This window comes from Xiphias gladius, chromosome 1 (genome assembly GCF_016859285.1).
Source record: "Xiphias gladius isolate SHS-SW01 ecotype Sanya breed wild chromosome 1, ASM1685928v1, whole genome shotgun sequence".
NCBI classification, from domain to species: domain Eukaryota; kingdom Metazoa; phylum Chordata; class Actinopteri; order Istiophoriformes; family Xiphiidae; genus Xiphias; species Xiphias gladius.
This window is the reverse complement of record NC_053400.1, coordinates 20,001,131-20,018,802: the sequence shown is the minus strand read 5'-3', so window position 1 is coordinate 20,018,802 and position 17,672 is coordinate 20,001,131. Positions and strand designations below refer to the sequence as shown.

Sequence of the window (17,672 nt, the reverse complement as noted above, 5' to 3'; positions counted from 1 at the left end):
ATTTATCCGTAAAAATTTCAAGTTATGAAATTTTGTTGCCAACAAATATGACATTTATTTCGGTTAGTCCACGAAGAAGAAACTGAGAATATACAGCATTTTTTCCAAAAAAGCCATACACAAAGGGAAGGAACAATTTGCTATGTTATGAATGTTTATGCATTAATTGCAAAATTTCTTTTTTATGATTTAATTGTAGATAAATGTTAAATATATACAAAACATGCTTTAAAGTAAACACATCACATCTTTGTGGTGAGATGTTAAAAAGGTAAAATAATAGAAAAAGAAAAAAAAATAGTCACAGAACTCATGGACAGTAATGCCCAGTAGAAAATCACAAACTGTCAGGATCTGTATTCATTTCCTGTTTTATTTTGAAGTTGGTTCTGTTGTGTTACTGTTTGTTTTACTTCCTGGTTTTTCCCGCCTGTGTTGATTACTGTTTCCACCTTAATGTCTTTCACCTGTGTATTGTTTTCTGTGTATTTAAACCCCGCCCTCATTTCTCATGCCTTGCCAGATTGTCTTTGTTACCCTTGTGTTCAAGCTCTCTCGCATTTAGTCCCGATTTTGATTCCCTGTGTATGATCTGTTTTTCCGGTATTTTTGTGACCCTCGATTCTGCCTGTTCCTGATCTGCCTTGTTGCCTGGTTTAACTGACTCCTGGTATTTTGACCTCTGCTACGTCTCTCGGATTAAAGATTTGGATTTTGGACATTGCACTTCTGCCTGACTCTCTCTCTCTTGCACTTGGATCCACACACACCTGCCCTTACACAAACTGTGTGAAGCAGTGGATACCAAGAAACTAAAACGTTATATAAATGTGAATAAACATGGCTATGGAGAAAACCAGAAACTCACTCAAAAGACTATTATTGCTGCATCAATAAATGCCATGTTATGGGTGCCTATCATTTCTTTGCAATTATAATTAAGTTGTCATTAATAGCTGGGCAGCTGTACAAAGAAATGACAGTGGTTTGGGTTTATAAATAGCTATGATTATTGATGTTTGCTTCGGCCGGCACAAGGTCAGCCATGACATACGATAAAAATCCTCTCTAAAAATCTAAAAATTGTCAAAGTGCAGCCAAAAAGGCACTCCAGCGGCCCCAAGACATCCTGAAAAAGACATTATCATTCAAACAATAATCTGTACCATATATGAACACAATGAAGTATCTGTCAGTAAAATGTTGTGCGTTGTCTCGGTTTGCACTGTCACCTGCATGTGTTTGTTTAACCGCACCTGTCGAACTGCTCCAACTATCTCTGCTCGGCTGGAGAGCCGCGTGGCCAGGCGGTGCAGCACCGCTATCGTCTCTACGAGGCGCTGGTAGGCTTCGCGCTGCTCCAGGTTTTGCCACTGTGGCGCAGTCATCTGCAAGAAACACACGAACAACATTGTGTTCCAGCTCTCTCAGGAAAACAAAGTGTACATAACTGTCTCTTTTGTTCTAGGATTGGACAAGATGAATATTTACTGTGGGACACTTCCAGGAAACATCAGGCAGATGAAGGAACACTAAAGAGCCAGAGGGAAATCTTCTTTTCTAGTGAGTTGATCTAATATAAGCTGCTGTTTTCAAGGACCAACCTTCAGCGCTCCTTTGAATTCTTCTAGTTCTTTCTCTGTGTCTTCCTCAGTCAGATTCCTCTCCCTCTCTGCCTGTTTGAGTCGCGTCTCCAGAGTGTAGTTGTCATTACGAAATGCCAGTGACAGCTGGACAAATGCATTCTGTGGGGAGGATGTTACTGCTCAGAATGGCACATAAACAACACATTAAACACAGACAAGCAGCCGGTGGTGGCAACACACCAACACAGCGGAATCAGAGCAATCCATATAAAACTCTCCCACAGTACAGCACACACACACACACACACACACACACACACACACACACACACACACACACACACACACACACACACACACACACACACACACACATACACATTCTAAATGAGAGTCAGTGCTGTTGTTTGTGTAATACTAATATGCATTTTTATTGGTTGACGTGCGAGGGAGAATCGAGCAGCTCAGAGACGAGCCTGGGGAGCAAGCTGTGATTCTGACATTTGACCTCCTAATGTTTTGCTGTGCTGATCAAAGCCAGTCTGCACCGTTTTCCAACATACATGGGCTGCGGGTGAAAGGAAATATATGAACTCTGACTGTCCTGATCGAGACAGATCCCCGAGGGAGCAGCGAGAGGGGCAACAGCCTGAGCCTGACAGCGTCACTAATGTTTGCATTTTCTCCACAGGAAATCACTCTTGAGTCTCTTTGGTCTGATCATGAACAGAAAGACACTTCCCTGTTGAAGACTGCCAAATCCAGGCAGCAAATTTTTACGTCTGTGTAATTAACTACTTTGGTAACAAAACAGGTTATTATAAACATCGGGCTTCATGTGGCGAGTGTTCAGCAGTAAGTGGAACAATACATCTGCCTCCACTGTTTGAACAGCAAGTAAACAGATAAGCCTACTGCTGGCAGTCAGTTTTATGAAACGTTGTATTGGGACTTGTACATAGTTAATTACTGAGAAAAGTGGAAATGAGAACATTAAATTAGATATATTTTATTTGGGGAGCAGAACATGGCATAAACCAAATTTGTTTGTGCTATCTTACAGTTAAAGTCGTAAATAAATGTTCTTGCAAATAAGTTGAGTCTCTTCCTACTTATCATATAAAATGGAGGTTTAAATTGCAGACAAGCGAAAGCAAAGCACCACAGGAAAACCAAAAATCATTAACAACAGAAAATCGTTGGAGGCAGCATGTTTGGATAAAGTAAGGAACTTTCAATGCTTCATCATGAAGGGGAATCATTTTTATTTTTTTGTGACTGCGTATCTTCATTTTTAGCCAATGAAATGTGTGTAAATCACGCAAACAACCTGTACAGATCAGATACCAACCTCAACCTCTTTCTCAGTCAGTGGGGGTGCACTGGAATGAAATTAGAAATTAACTGTTAGTAAGGTAACTAATGTACATATTTATGCACAGTGTATCTGAGATGCAAGGCAGGGTATTTTTTATCTATTGGGCAAAAGGTAAAAGGTAGCTGAAGCAGCAGCTGGTTTGTTACACACCAGCCTGGCAGACCCCGATGAAGTTTCAGTTTTCTCAGCATCACATCTGAAATGTTCGGCATTGCGTCAGACTTCTCCTTCGTCTCCACACTACTGGCCAAGTTTGGAGAGGGCTGAGGACCTGCAGACACATCGCTGCATAAATCGGACCTCAAGAGAATTACCGGGTCTTTGTCCAGAAAGGTTTTTGCGTTACGTCTCAAGTAATTTGAAGCAGGTTTAAAGTCAAGTCTCAAGATCTTTTGTGCAAGTCCAAGTAAAAGTGAGACTATATAACTTTTCCAGCAGCAGCCACAGCAGCCACTGTGACCACAAGTGGTAGTTAAAGGCTAATGAGAAATATTAAAACGCAGGGTGATAGTAGCACGAATAAAGAAGAGTCATTCAGTAAAATGTATTTAGTTTGCTAACATTACCCATCATAAGCTACTGGACATACAAGACCAAGTTCAACTGAGGCATCAAAACCCGTGAGTGTGTTGACGTTCACTGACAAAAAAAGTGAAAGAGTCTCTAAAGATACAAAGGAGCACATTTATTTAATGGGTAAGAAGTGACACAGTGAAAAAATGTGAAAAAAAGTGAACATTTCGGTCATAGGAACATCGTCCAGACCAACTTACAGACCATATTACGTGTGTGTGTGTGTGTGTGTGTGTGTGTGTGTGTGTGTGTGGGTGTGTGTTTGTGTGGGTGTGGGTGTGTGTGACATGTATGTGTATATATATACACATATATTGTCTGAGAATATATAAACACTGTTTATTTTAACTGTCACTTTTTACACATGAAATACATTTATTCATTTTGCATCTTTTTGCATCTTTTGGCTGTCAGGTCTTTGGCTCACATGCTTTAACAACCATGCCATCTGCTGATGGAAAAGGAAAACACCATTTCTTTCTCTTTTACGAGGCCAGTGAAAGGGTGGCACAGAGGAAAAAAAAACACAAGAACAGATCGTCATCATTTTCTGACTGGAACAGATGGTTTCCCTGAGATTCAGGAAGCGCCCACCCTTGGCGACATTGCTGAATGTACTGTTGAAAATACTTTCTGTCTTACATGGACAAGAGGGCAAAGAAGGACAGTTACCTTTTTCCTGTTCAGCAGCTTCACTCAAGTCTGGTAACTTGGATCCCACCAGGCTTTGGTTACGCATAAGCTTGTGCTCCTTTATACACAAACACACACATGAACAAAGCAATTATACTTTCTTCTTACAACATTTTAAAACAGTGACATTTGACTATAAAAAGAGCAAATCATGACAATAAAATGTAATCTGTTAAACCAATGCTTTACCTCTCTGAGTTTAGTCAGTTTCTGTACGGTCCCCGGCTGCACGGAGACGTCTTTGTACCCTGAGGACTTGAAGACCGCATCTCTGGGCTTGTCTGAGAGGGTGTCCTCTGCTGCAGGAGGGAAACTTGGGGCTCCATTTCTGGAATTAAGGCTGCCTACAGCATCCCAGGAAACAGCTCTCATTAGTGGTGGGAAGGCCCCAATTGTCTTGATCTCTGCTGTACAGGGGGCCTGTTGAGTTGGGGGTCGGGGGACGGGTTTGGCCACTCCTGTTGCCGGGGCCTGGTTGGGGTTTTGGCCCAAACCAGCTCCCTCATCCGCTTTATTGACCGCTGGAGGACTCTTAGGTACAGCAGGATCACAGTTCTCCTTCTGAACACCAAAACGGGGTGTTAGAGTTCCAGAGGACACTTTCCTTTTCTCAGTGGGCTTCCAATCCACCAACAGCCTGCCCTGAGGTCAGCAAGATAAAGACTAATATTAATACATTTAGTATTCCTGATGTGCAAATAAACTGGTAGTATCACAATTCCAATTCCATATTTGTATTGACAAAGAATGTAGTAAACTCCCACATACGGTCAGGACCTTCATGGACCTGCCTGGGCACAGCAATGCTTTGGGCCAAATGATAACACTAGCAAGGCTCACAATGACAATGCAAACATGTTTAACAGGTAATTTTCAGCACCGACACTAAACATAAAGTACAGCTGAGGTTGATGGGAATGTCATGAGTTTTTCCAGGTATTAGATCACAAACCAAAGTACTTGAATAAATCAAAATTTTGACAACATGATGGCACTAGCTGAAAAGTCAAAGGATCACCAAAGTGATTACAACTTATCTTGAGGGGAATGTGAATGTGTAAATCAAATCCATTTAATAACTTTCAAGACATTTCACTGAAAACCAATTCAGGAGATCAGCTAAGCCAGAAGGATTCATCCTCTGGGAACCATGAATGTCTGCACCAAAGTTTGTGCAACTTCATCTTATATATGTTAAGATATTTCTTGGGACGAGTGAAAAGTTTGACATGCTGGTGGTGTTAGAGGTAAATTCAGGTGTTAAAGCCACTGGGATTCATCCACTTGGGAGCATGAATGTCTTTACCAATAGTTGTTAGATTATTTATTGTTATTATTATTTTGGGTTAAAATGAGTACTTTGTTAAGTTTAGAAGACCTTATATGTCATGGTTACAATAATAAACAAGCAGTTAAGGTTATGGAACGGTCATAGTTAAAAGAAACAACACTAACAATCGGTTTCACGCAGGAAACGAACAGCGGTCTCTTGTGTCAAAGTACTGTGCTTTGTCAACCCATCCCTCCACCCTGACCTCCACCTAATGCAGGCTTTATAGCTCTATATACATCACCGGACTTCCTCCTTTGCTCCTGTCATAACTACCATAGCCGCTAGAGGTCGCCTAACAATAAAATGTAACTCTGGATGGCAAAAAGCTGCTAGCATAGACGACCTATGTACTCGTTTTTTTACAGGAGGACAGATCCTGTGAGTCTAATGCTTGGCAAAGGTCTATGAGTGAAATGGTCCTTCCTCAGTAAACAAGGCATTCAAAGTGAGCAGGAGTTGACTTTTTTGTTTTGTATGAAACTTCACTCTTCTACAGACCTTTCTATTGGGTGTGCATTAGACAGTAACACATTTGTGTCAGTAAGAGAAACTGCAGCAAGTGAATATGTTAATCTGACCTCCTGATCCTGGGTCGCTACGTCAGGCTGTTCTCGCACTGAAGGAACCTCCAGATGCTACAAGAGATTGATACATAGCAAGTTTTCTTGTGTTAATAAATATTACTTGGACCAATAAGTACTGAGTGATAAATTAGATTATAAATTAGGCAGGACTGATTTTGATTGTTAATGGAACCTTTCAAACACAGAGGCAACTCCAAGGCAACAAATTAGAGCAACATTTAAAAATACAACCAAAAAGGAAATTAAAATTAACACCGACAGTCTTAAATGGGGGAAAGTGAGCATCTGCATTACACTTCACATCACCATATTGTTTTATATTAACATTAATTTCTTTACCTGACCAACAGACAGTGAGCTGACATGGGTTGACTCTGAGGTTCCTGCAGCTGAAAGAGCAGAAGTCAACCAACAAAATGATTCTCAAAAAGTCCAGTGGAAAAATAATTAAATAATAGGAAAAGAGGGTACAAAAGTTATATATAAAAGTAAATAAAGAAGAACTTCATACTAAGAATACCAGTTTGCGGGGCCACAGTCAATGAGCTGCTCCTAGATGAACATGGTGAGGACGACGGAGTTGGAGTTGGAGAAAGACCTATTTGAAAAAAATAAGTTTGTGAATTAAACACATTCTTCATTTAGTTCAGTGAAAACATTTTACAGTAACAAACTAAATAAAAAAAGGTATTTAGGTACTGTGTATGTAGAGTTCTCCAGACCATGCTCAGAAACCCTCAAAAGTATTAAAAAAAATTAAGACATTATTTGACTTCTCCTCAATCAACCCATGCTTAAGAGATCATATGCTATGTTCAGGGTTGTCTGTGTGTGCATGTATGTGTGATTGTGCTTTGTACTACCTGTGGGTGAGTCAGTGAGGCTGCTGGTGGAGCGGCGGCCGCGGCGCGTCAGGAAGCGGTCGCTGACCTTCTTGGCCTGTTCGAGCAGCTCCAGGTTCTTCTGTCGATCCTCCTCTGAGAGCTGCAGCTCTGGCAGCTGATCTTTCACTAGGTCGATCACGTTACCTGTGCTGTCTGAGAAAGACAACACACACATGTACACACATGCCCCACCAACCCACGTGACACCCACCCACACACACACACACACACAACCACACACACACACACACACACACACACACACACACACACACACACACACACACACACACACACACACACACACACACACACACACACACACACACACACAAACATGTACAAGGACGCTTTTGATTCCATTTTTTTTTTTTTTAACTTTTCTACAAATAACTGGTAATTATAACATGTCAAGATACAAGCAAACAAAATACAGTTATTGACAAACAGCACTGTTAATCAGTTTGCTTATTATTAACAAAACATCTGGCGATAAAGCTTTAATTTGCATAAATTTGATGACATTTGATGAAATCTTTACATTTAAGAAGTGTATGAGCGCTGCTGGATTGGAGCAATTTGGAGAGGAGTTGTTTCTCAAGGATATTTAAGGGGGATTCCTCAGGTTGAAGTCTCATGGCAAGGAATAATTCACAGATGGATGTAAGCCAATAAATTAGGTGATGAGGGCTGGCCAAGTTAGGGATGTTTTTATCTCCTCCTCTCCTCAGTAAAGGGCATCAAGCTACACATCAAAAGTAATCAAAACAGCAAAAGCATTTCAGGCATGTGGGAGGACACACCGACAGATTCATCTCAGGAAACCGATGACCAAACTTAGTCTAAATGTTGTGGAGCTTCTTGTGTAACTACTGTACACAGCACAAGAGATTATTGTCTTTTTATTCATCCTTGGAAAGATAGATGGCTTAAAAAGAATTAAATCAAAGCCGTTTTGAAATTGCAGTTCAACGGAGAAGCATTTTTGATTGTGGTAACAGTGTTACAAATGTCCACTTAAAAACAGAAAAACAGGTCACTTCTGGAAAAAACAGTCAGTGACTGGACTGAAGCAAATGTTGCTAATGATAACATCAAAATAGTTCTCATGGTGTTGTGTTTATCTTTAGGTAATTACATCTACAGTGTGTATCTGTGTGTGTGTGTGTGTTTGTGTGTGTGTGTGTGTGTGTGTGTGTGTGGGTATGTGTGTGTGTGTATGTGTCTGTGTACAGGGTTTACCCACCGACTGTGGTGATGGGTCCTCCAGAGGAGTTTCTGGCCAGGCGAGCTCTGGGACTATGTGGCCTGAGAGAGGAAACCGTAATGATTCAGTCACATTGTCCCTGTTTACAGCTAAAGCACAAGAAAACTATTTCAGTGTTTGAGATGGTGGAGGGATGATTACCTGGCCTGTTCCAGAGGACGTCCATCTTGTTGGACAATGGTGGCCTGCTGTGGGTAGACAATGGTGGGTGTATTCATGACGATAGCTTGGCTATCACCTGGTGCAGACTGTGCAAAACAATACAAAAAAACAAACAAAAAAACACAACAAAACACAATTGTAAGGATTAAAACAAGATTACAGTCAACCTTCATTCATTCGGCTTTCATAACAGATGTGGATACCGTGTAGGAAGGAAGCTGGAGAAAATTTCACATTATCCCAATAAAGGGCCCCGGGGCAAATTGAGCTGTGGAGCCCCTTTTGACACCCTGGTTCCTCTCGATCTCTGTGCATGGTGTACTCTATGTATCGTGCTGCATTTATTTACCCATTACAGAACACTACAATACACTACACACCGTAGGATCAATATATCTTTTCTGTGTTTGTGGTAATTTAATAAAACACAACTTTAGGTATATGCATCATAAACACAGCATCAACAGGGATAATAAAGGTATTAAAACTGGATTTTGACACAAAGTCCCCTCAACACGGCAGTGGCACAAGATTAGGTAAAAATACAATTTACTGTTCATTGTACTGCAATTGTGCATTTTGCCAAGGAAATTTGCAGTTAATCAATTTACCACAAAGAGTGAACCTAGGGGCCTTCAGAGTCTGGGCTACTGGGGAAATTGCTGCTTTGCCTAGCTGGTAATCCAGCCTTGACTGTGGGCGCTATGCACACAGTTTTACAAATATGAAAGGTCTGCATCCACCAGTGTGATGGCTTTTTTCAGTGAGTTAGAGACAGCTGCCCTCTTAATACCTTAAATAATGATTGGTTCAATAGACAACTTACCCCCAATACTGGGGGTTAGTGTTAAAGGGTTTGATTATAATATAAATTTGGTAAAGGGGGGAAGAAATGCTCATTTAAAGGAAAGTCTCCTCAAAATACTTTCTGAAGAAAAAAATAGGCTTGTGGTTTGTTAAGGCAGGCACTTACAGAGGGTTGGTTCTGAGGGTCAGACATTTGTTAGATCTATGACCTGGGGTATTCCAGTGGCCAAATAATTTCAGGCGCTGGTCACAAACCGCAATTTCCCTTGTTTGACTCCATCTAGGGAACTTTTTTGTTCCCAATCTCCGTCTCTCCTCATTTCCTGCCATCTCTCTACTGTCAGGTCTCAAATAAAAGCACTAAATACCCCAAAATACTCACAGAAAAAAAGAACTATAGAACTTAAAGAATGAGTATGAATTACCCCAAGATAGAACAAATCAGCTGAATTATGTTGAAAATGAACGTCAACATACATCTGTTGAACAGCTTCACCGTTTCAAACATGAATCCCAGTTTTGTATCTAAAAAAGTCCACAGCTTCTGGAATGAAAGGTCATTCAATTTTAAGTTTGAGAGACATAAAATTCCTGTCCAACTACTAAAGGTAAGTATGCAAGTAAACACAGACTGAGATCAAGCACTAATTCCTTAAGAGCTACTCTGAGAGCTGATCTTTGCACTAGAATTCTAATAAAAGGAATCCCTCTGATGGTAACAGTGAAGACAGGCTGCAGAAAGGCCATGGCTGTGCTAACGGTGGACACTTTTATAGTGGTGGCATATGCCCTGAAGATTAGATTATACAGCTTTATTACATTCTGCAGAGATGTCTTATCGAGCATGTGTGTATATGAGCAACTGCAGCGGAAGACAATGTTCTCCGAGGACTCTCTTGTCCGCTGCGGTTTTGAGATATCCATCTCTGAAATGTCTGCTGCCTTCACAGCACAATCAAGAGAAATATGTCTTTGTAGAAACAATGTCGTGAAGTGTTCTGGGCCTTGCTGTGAACAGTTTTTACAGGAACTAGTTTCTACACGGATATTTAAATTTATGGATTATCCTAAGTAGAAGTATTTTTCAATGCTCTAAGGCGAACAAACAAAATTGCATTCATCTCCATTGTGGTGATTTGACGGCAGGAATTGCAGAGGTGTTTATTAAAAAAAAAAACTTGCATAAACTTGGCAAGAATTTAATTTTTTTAAAAAGGGGAAAAAAACTGAGAAAAAGTTTAGTATACTTTGGTAAACTGACCCTTAAATTTGACCCTTTTTTTTAAAGTAATCTTTTATTTATATGAAAAGAAAACAATTTTATCTCAAAATTAAAAATTACAAAATCTGCCTCAAAGGGCCTGAAGCTGACATTTTGTAGCGGTAGTGTATTTGCTAGACAACAGAGAATAAACCAAAAGTCATCTGCATCCTGAACCAGTGAGCTCTACTGAAAATTCCACACATCTTTTTAAGCAACCTCAGTAGTGGCTACAGACTCATAAAACATCCATGAATTCAGAGAAATTGAGAAGAATTTGTAAACATTATGTGAACCACTTTGTGCCGAACCCATAAAACATGAGTAGAGAGCCAAAAAACTAAAGCCAGGTCAAATGCTTATACGATAGTTATAGTTGGTAGCATTAGTAACTTCTGTTGGTTTCTGCGCAGCCAAAGGGAGCATTTGTAACAAAAGAACGAAAATAAATGTGCCGTTGAAGAAAAAACACTGGGCTCTCATTTATGAGGGATTTATCTATTGCCTCTACTGATAAATTCAGTTTTTATGCTTTTCAGAAAGTGGCAGTGCGTGCACTCACTGTACTGGGAGAGCTAGAGGAACTGTCCAGTTCTTCGGGGGAGTCCTCTTCTTCCTCGGGCAGTGTGGGCATGGCAGGGGGCAGGGAGGGGCGAGAGCGGGTGTGGGGGAAAATAAAAGGTCTCTCAGTTGCACAGGGGACGTCAGAGGACTCCTTGGAGTTATTGTCACTTTGTTCAAGAGGAGGTCCCTGTAGTAAGTGTTTCTCCTCCTCCTGGAGCTGCAAGATCATAAACACACGAAGACACAAACACATGTATGTTATGCATGAGTAGAGACATGTGCATTAGATGAGTAAATGTCTAGGAAAATTGCAGGTAGTTATTGAACTGGTACACAAACCACTGATCTCATTTGTCCGGGAAAATTAATTCACATAGAATATACACAATGAAAATCCTTTCTGGCCAACCACAGCTAAAAAAAACAAAAGATATACTAGAACAAAACAGTCCCAGTATAAACAAGTCCCAAAATAGCTTCATTCTCCACTGCACTGCAGCAGCAATATTAGCAAATTTTCCCAAGAAACTAATCCATTAGAAACAAAACCTCTGTTTTGAAATTGTTATTGAATTTCCTTATGACTCAAGTGTGTGGCTTTTTAGCTCTCACAAGTTCAAAAAGAGAGTGCGCTTCACAAGGCAAGCAACACAGCCAGGAAATCTTCAAGGACAGGAAAGTGCAATCATTTGCACTGAGCATACACTAATTGTCTACCTTATATTCTTACTTCATTTCAAGTAAAAACACAAGGTAGAAATTCAATACTATAGTGGATAAATGTCATGAAACCTTGCAACAGCAGATTCACACTGACATCCTCTCTCTAGGGATGTTATAGAAAGTAGTATCGGGGACTCAACAAAATATCATAGGAAACAAGCACATTATGTTGTCTTGATGCAGATGTATTTAGCTGTAAAACATACATTTAAATTGCTTTACTAAATTAATGCATATCTAAAATGTGCACTGTAACCCCTTTAGTGTAGAACTAAAATGAATACTGGGTCATATGTGGACATTCATAAATGATAAAATCTGTTACTAAATAATACCTTCACCTCAGTACAGAATGGACAGAGACTATCTTGGAAGTAGAAGCAGCAAAGACGTCACAGATGGCAAGAAACTTGATAATGTTAGAATCTTACAAGGTATAACAAGGTTCGCCATGTTTCATGTTGTATCCTGAATATTATCAAAACCAAGATAAGTTACAATAGACTGCATGTAAAACTGCTGTAACTGACAGACTACATCATGCAGATGACACGACACAGACAGGGATTTTAAAGAAGTTGAATAAAATATTACCAAATTATTATAACATATTATAATAAAAAGATCATTCTCTGATGGGTGCCACCGAATGTCTCGCCCACCAACAAGTCCTCCAACCCAAATAACCACGTAGGTTGTTTGTCCCTACGCTCTGACTCATAGGATCATGTCCTGAATTAGTGCCTCTACCGCGGCAGGAGATAGGGCACAGATAAACTGCGAAAAACCAATGTTGAAAAATAAATAACTAATCCTTCTATGATGTGACAGTTGCATGTATGTATCAAGGTTTGGGTGAAAATAAGCATTTCCTTAGGTTAGAGGACCTTCATTGCCATGGTTACAATACTCAATACGCATTTAAGATTACAGAGTGATCGTGGTCATGGTTACAAGAAACAACACTGACTATGGGTTTCAAAGCAGTCTTCCATGATAAAGTCCAGTCTTTGGTGACCATCCATCACCCCGACCTCCTCCCAAAAAGGACTTTGTCGTTCTTTACACTACGACACCTGACTTCCTCCTTTGATCCAGTCATAATTACTAAGGCCGCTGGAGGATTTTGTCACTGGAACATAAACATGTCGTTTTGGGGCATTTGCTGAAACGACTAATGCGTCCTCACACAACTGCTAGATGTTGCTTAACAATAAAACTTAACTCTGGGTTGTAATAAGCTGCTTGCACAAATGACCTATGGGTTCGTTTTTTATGGGAGGACAGCCTCGAAAAGGCCCTGGTTGGTTCAATACTGTCCCACGGATCTACAGGTGGCAGTACCACGCCATGGAACTTAGCAATGCAACAACTTGCTTTGCAAATGTTTTATGAGGAAGGAAATGCATTCAACACATTCGTTAGAGCACGAGGATTCACATTTACATGAACATAACTCTTGTCTGTTTGAGGGCACCTTTTAGTTTGTGAATATTTTTACTAAACCTTCCTCGGCTGGGAAAATGGATGAAAAAAAGATGCATTAAAAGTCTCAGATCTTGGCCTTTGAAGATAATGAAAAATTTATTAGATTCTTCTAGACTCATGAAGTAACAAGCAGCGATTTTTCTCATTTTTATCTGAGTGATGTTGAGTGGGGCATTACACAACAACAGCAACACTGACTGAGGGATTGAAAATGCAAATAAATCCCACTCATGACTGAGCCTGCAAAGCTAAAGTTACATGGGTTCTTATTCTCACACTGATATTTTCATCAGCCAGTTACTGTTTTGACCAGGAAATGATCAAAGGGACTGGGATGCACTGGGTTGTTATCAAACTCTGCGACATTCAGTGTAACTTGCTCACACAGGCTGACTGAGGCAATGAGCTCCTGAGGGACAGAGCAAAACAAACAGAGGGTCTTGTAGATAAATTATGAAAGGAACACAAATATGAGTACAGGCATGGAAGATAACCGCGAGGAGAAATCATTACTCTACACTAAAATGTAGAGTAATGAAATGTTTTTTCACCTAAGACAGTGTGAATTTATCAAAGCTTAGTTTATGAAGTTTAAAGGTGGAAAACACTGTCAGTATTATTATAATAACAGACATGAGAACATAAAATGAAGACAAATGGCAAAAGTTACGACAAAGTATGAATAGCGTCAGTGGAGAGCCAACAGCAAACAAAATGATGCAGCGTTTAGCTATCAGGAGAAAGATAATAACTGATTAATCACTGCAACTACAAGAATGAAAAGTATCTTGTTCTTAAGATAGAGGTTGAAGTGCTCGAGATAGAGGTTGAACCAAAGCTGTGCTGTGGAGCATCAGCAACAGGGAACCCGTGCTATCTATGCAAATGTAGGTCAGTAAAATATTCTATTTGTCAAAGACCGTCTGCTTACCGTATGTTCAAATCTTTACCAAATCAAAACCAAGAGCCTGAGCTACAGTTTGCTGCATACAAAGCAGATGTCTAACTAATGATTGCTGATTAATTTGCTGATATTTTCTCGGGTAATCATTTAGTCATGGGAGAAAAATGAAAAATAAAAAACCCTTAATAGTTCAGTTCCCCATAGTTCAAAGTGACGTCACCAACTGTCTTGTTCTGTCAAACCGACAGTCCAAAAACCCAAAGATATTCACCTCACTATTACAGCGAACATTCACATTTGAGTAGCTGTAAGCCGTGAATTTACTGTTTTTGCTTGAAGAATTACTTAAAGAATTATTCAGTCAGCAAAATGTTTGCTGAGATGTTTGAGAAATTGATTAATTGACTATTTATTTCTGCTCAAAGACATTCACGTTTCATGTTTGCCATCAGTCCTGCAGCAGTTACTTGAGTCATGGCAGAGAAAAATGACCTCATTCAATTAGATATTATGTGTGTGCAACTGAACCATTGTTTGAACTCACGGCTCTTCCCTTTTTAGTGATAAATTTATGCAAATGTAAATATGGAGCAGATTTAACCTCTTGAAGGAGGAAAGTGCTCTCAGACTCTGCACGAACCCTTGTCAGTGTGGGGTTACTATACTTGATGTTAATGTAGACCCCCCCCACACACACACACACACACACACATGTAGATCTCCGTATGCATGATCCAGCACAGGTGTGGCTGTGCTTTGACAGCCACTGCTTGTTGTCACATTCACCAGCTGATGAATAAGGTGAGGGAAAGGTGTGATGACTTACTGGTTATTTTAGAAGTATGGCATACACTTTACACAGGACAAATCCTCTGGGAAATCAGGGCCAGACTATGCAGAATGCTGTTCAGTGTCATCACAAACATGACAAGTTTCTTGGGAACATATAGGGACAGAAAGGCTGTGAGTCACCAGGGAGGAAATGGGTTTGTTTAACTGTCTTCCAGAGGGTGCAAGGATATTTCCTGACTACAGGAACACTGTCATACATGAGTAAATTCACTTCTCTTTCTCAGCCTTCAGTAACATTTAGTACAGAAGTTTTAATACTTTAAAAATCAGTTTTTCTACTCCGCTGTTTGACCTGAGTTTAACAGATGAGGAAAGTCTTGCAGTTGCAGAAAGCAAGAGCATGTATCTTTCACTGACGTCTACTCATTTTATCTGGTTCCCATACCTGAAAGTATGAACTTTCGTCTCAGTCTAGTTCTTCTTCTACTTCAGTTATTATTTATCAGTTTGGATGAAAAGAGATCAGCTTTGAGGTTCTATTGCATAAATATGAGAGCGAGTCACTCTGAATATTTCTAACGTGATTATCTAATTCCCCCTGAAGTTCAGTGCAGTTTTAGGAACAACCACCTGGATCTTTCGTAACTGACTAAAAATATGGATCCTAATTCCATTTTGTTTTTCATTTATTCATTCGTCAGTATCCTACTTTTCCACAGCTGCAACAGGTTGTTTATTTGATCGAAACATGCCAAATAAGGATAGGAATACTTAGATAAATCACTGATCATCTCAAGAGGTTGTATCATCTGAGAATATTGCCACTTCTTACTAAGCAGCCAAACAAAGTTGCAAATGCAGCTCAACAAGTTTAAAGTCTTTTGATGACAGAATCCTGCTTTCAAGCAATACAGTATTGAACCAGGTCATGTTTCTTCTGCTGGCAGAGGCAGAGGAAAGTATTACTTCTTGAAAATAACTCAGCAAAAACAAAGATGCCAACCTGCACTGTGGCCGGCTCGACTGTGCATAGTGTTTCCCTGGCAGACCATGAGACTGAGATAAATATTGCAGAGTAATTGAATCACTCTGATTATTTCCTGTGGGGGGAACAGGACAGAACATTACAAGCCTTAGCACAGAAAGCCCCTTCCTCGGAAACGCCGTGAGGACATGGAAATCTTGTTCTTACAGTGTACACTCAACTTCTAAAAGAAAACTTCTTTGTCCATCAGAACCATCATAGTCAGAATTACCTCCTCATTGCAGCCAGGCCTCGCTGGCTCTTTCCACAGAGGGAGAGACGAGGGGACCGGCACCCTCCTCCCCTCCTCTGTTACATAAGCCCGCTCTCTCATGCCAGATTTGTTTAAAATTTGGTTGTGTGAAGCACTGAGTACAGGGCCACCAGAGGAAGTGGTGGCTACAGAGCCACAAACATGGCAGAGGAAGTGTGAGAAAGAAAATGAAATGGATGGACAGAGAGATATACAGTCAGGTGAGGGAGGAATGCAGGCCCAAGGAGAAGGCAAGATGACACGGAGTTGCACTTCCAGACAAACACTTGATTATGTAAACTCACCGCAGCAGCTACAAGTCAGACTGACAACACTGTCAAAAAGTCCAAAAACACACCCTGCTGTAGAAAATTGCTGGTAGAGCTGCAACTGCATCTCCTGCAGCTGCACGTGTCCACCCTAAAACCCTCAGCCACGGACAGCACGCACATTACCTGAGTCCACCGCTGTAGTGCTGTAGAGAAACACACGCACTCCCGCTGATCCCTCCAACTAAGACCGACTTCCCACAGTCAAACTGTCACACTCAGCCTTTCCCTCAGAAAAACTCCTCTATCCTCGGGGCTTCTCCTTCCTTCTCCCGTCCCCTCTGTTCCCTGTCTTTTTTCAGCAGCAGCCTCTCTTTCACTCCTGGGAGCTTTGACCATTTAAGGAGAAGGGCTCTGTATGCCTCTTTGGGCTGCTGTGGAGTGTGTGTGTGTGTGTGTGTGTGTTCCGTGTGTGTGTCTATGCATGTGTGTGTTCACCACTGATCATCCCTCAACTAAAACCTGAAGAAAGTCAGAAAAGTGTGTTATTTTTTTCTGCAGCGCTTGTTTTTGTTACTGTAACCATAGTGTGGGAGCAGTAGGAGACTATTTTGTGTGTTGTTGTATGCAAGGGCATGTTTGTGAGAGCTGATAGATAGATAGATTACATCCGTCCAATCTCTGTTTACTCTGCAGCCTAAGAGGAATCCACACATCCACTTCTGAGCTTTTGATAATCCTTATTGTTTGGTGAGCTGCACTGTCAAACCTTGCACCATTTGTGCTGCTTTGGGGAGAGATTTGTCTTTTAAGGCCCGCAATCACCATGAATTTTGTGGATAAAAAAGAGAGCACAGCAGTTACATTGTTTGGAGGAATACAGCTGACGTTCACAGCGGATTACAGCATCACAGTTTGAATTAACGTGAGATGATAGCCTTAAGTGCTACAGTGTGAAGGAAATTGCTTATCAAAAGAGTAATTTGTGCAAAAAAGTCATATGTTCTCCTGATCTTAATCAGCACGAGTGAAATTCTTCTTTTAACTTATTTAGGCATTGACATTGTAAGCCAGTGGTAGAAGAAGTATTCAGACTCTTCACTAATTAAAACTACAAATAAAACAAT

The 17,672-nt window shown here is 40.5% G+C and overlaps 1 protein-coding gene across 1 annotated transcript in view; it reads right to left on the bottom strand.

Annotated features, from left to right (window-relative positions):
• Positions 1 to 17,672, bottom strand: part of mrvi1 (murine retrovirus integration site 1 homolog) — a 34,692-nt gene that overhangs the window by 6,338 nt on the left and 10,682 nt on the right. Inside the window, exons 14-26 of the mRNA XM_040127211.1 lie at positions 11,091 to 11,309; positions 8,440 to 8,546; positions 8,278 to 8,339; positions 7,011 to 7,184; positions 6,668 to 6,745; positions 6,487 to 6,536; positions 6,142 to 6,198; positions 4,420 to 4,872; positions 4,210 to 4,288; positions 3,115 to 3,235; positions 2,938 to 2,968; positions 1,605 to 1,745; positions 1,257 to 1,388 (exon numbers count right to left, since the gene is read on the bottom strand). Of these exons, the coding sequence (XP_039983145.1) occupies positions 1,257 to 1,388; positions 1,605 to 1,745; positions 2,938 to 2,968; positions 3,115 to 3,235; positions 4,210 to 4,288; positions 4,420 to 4,872; positions 6,142 to 6,198; positions 6,487 to 6,536; positions 6,668 to 6,745; positions 7,011 to 7,184; positions 8,278 to 8,339; positions 8,440 to 8,546; positions 11,091 to 11,309 (1,704 nt within the window). The remainder of the gene's footprint in view (positions 1 to 1,256; positions 1,389 to 1,604; positions 1,746 to 2,937; positions 2,969 to 3,114; positions 3,236 to 4,209; positions 4,289 to 4,419; positions 4,873 to 6,141; positions 6,199 to 6,486; positions 6,537 to 6,667; positions 6,746 to 7,010; positions 7,185 to 8,277; positions 8,340 to 8,439; positions 8,547 to 11,090; positions 11,310 to 17,672) is intronic.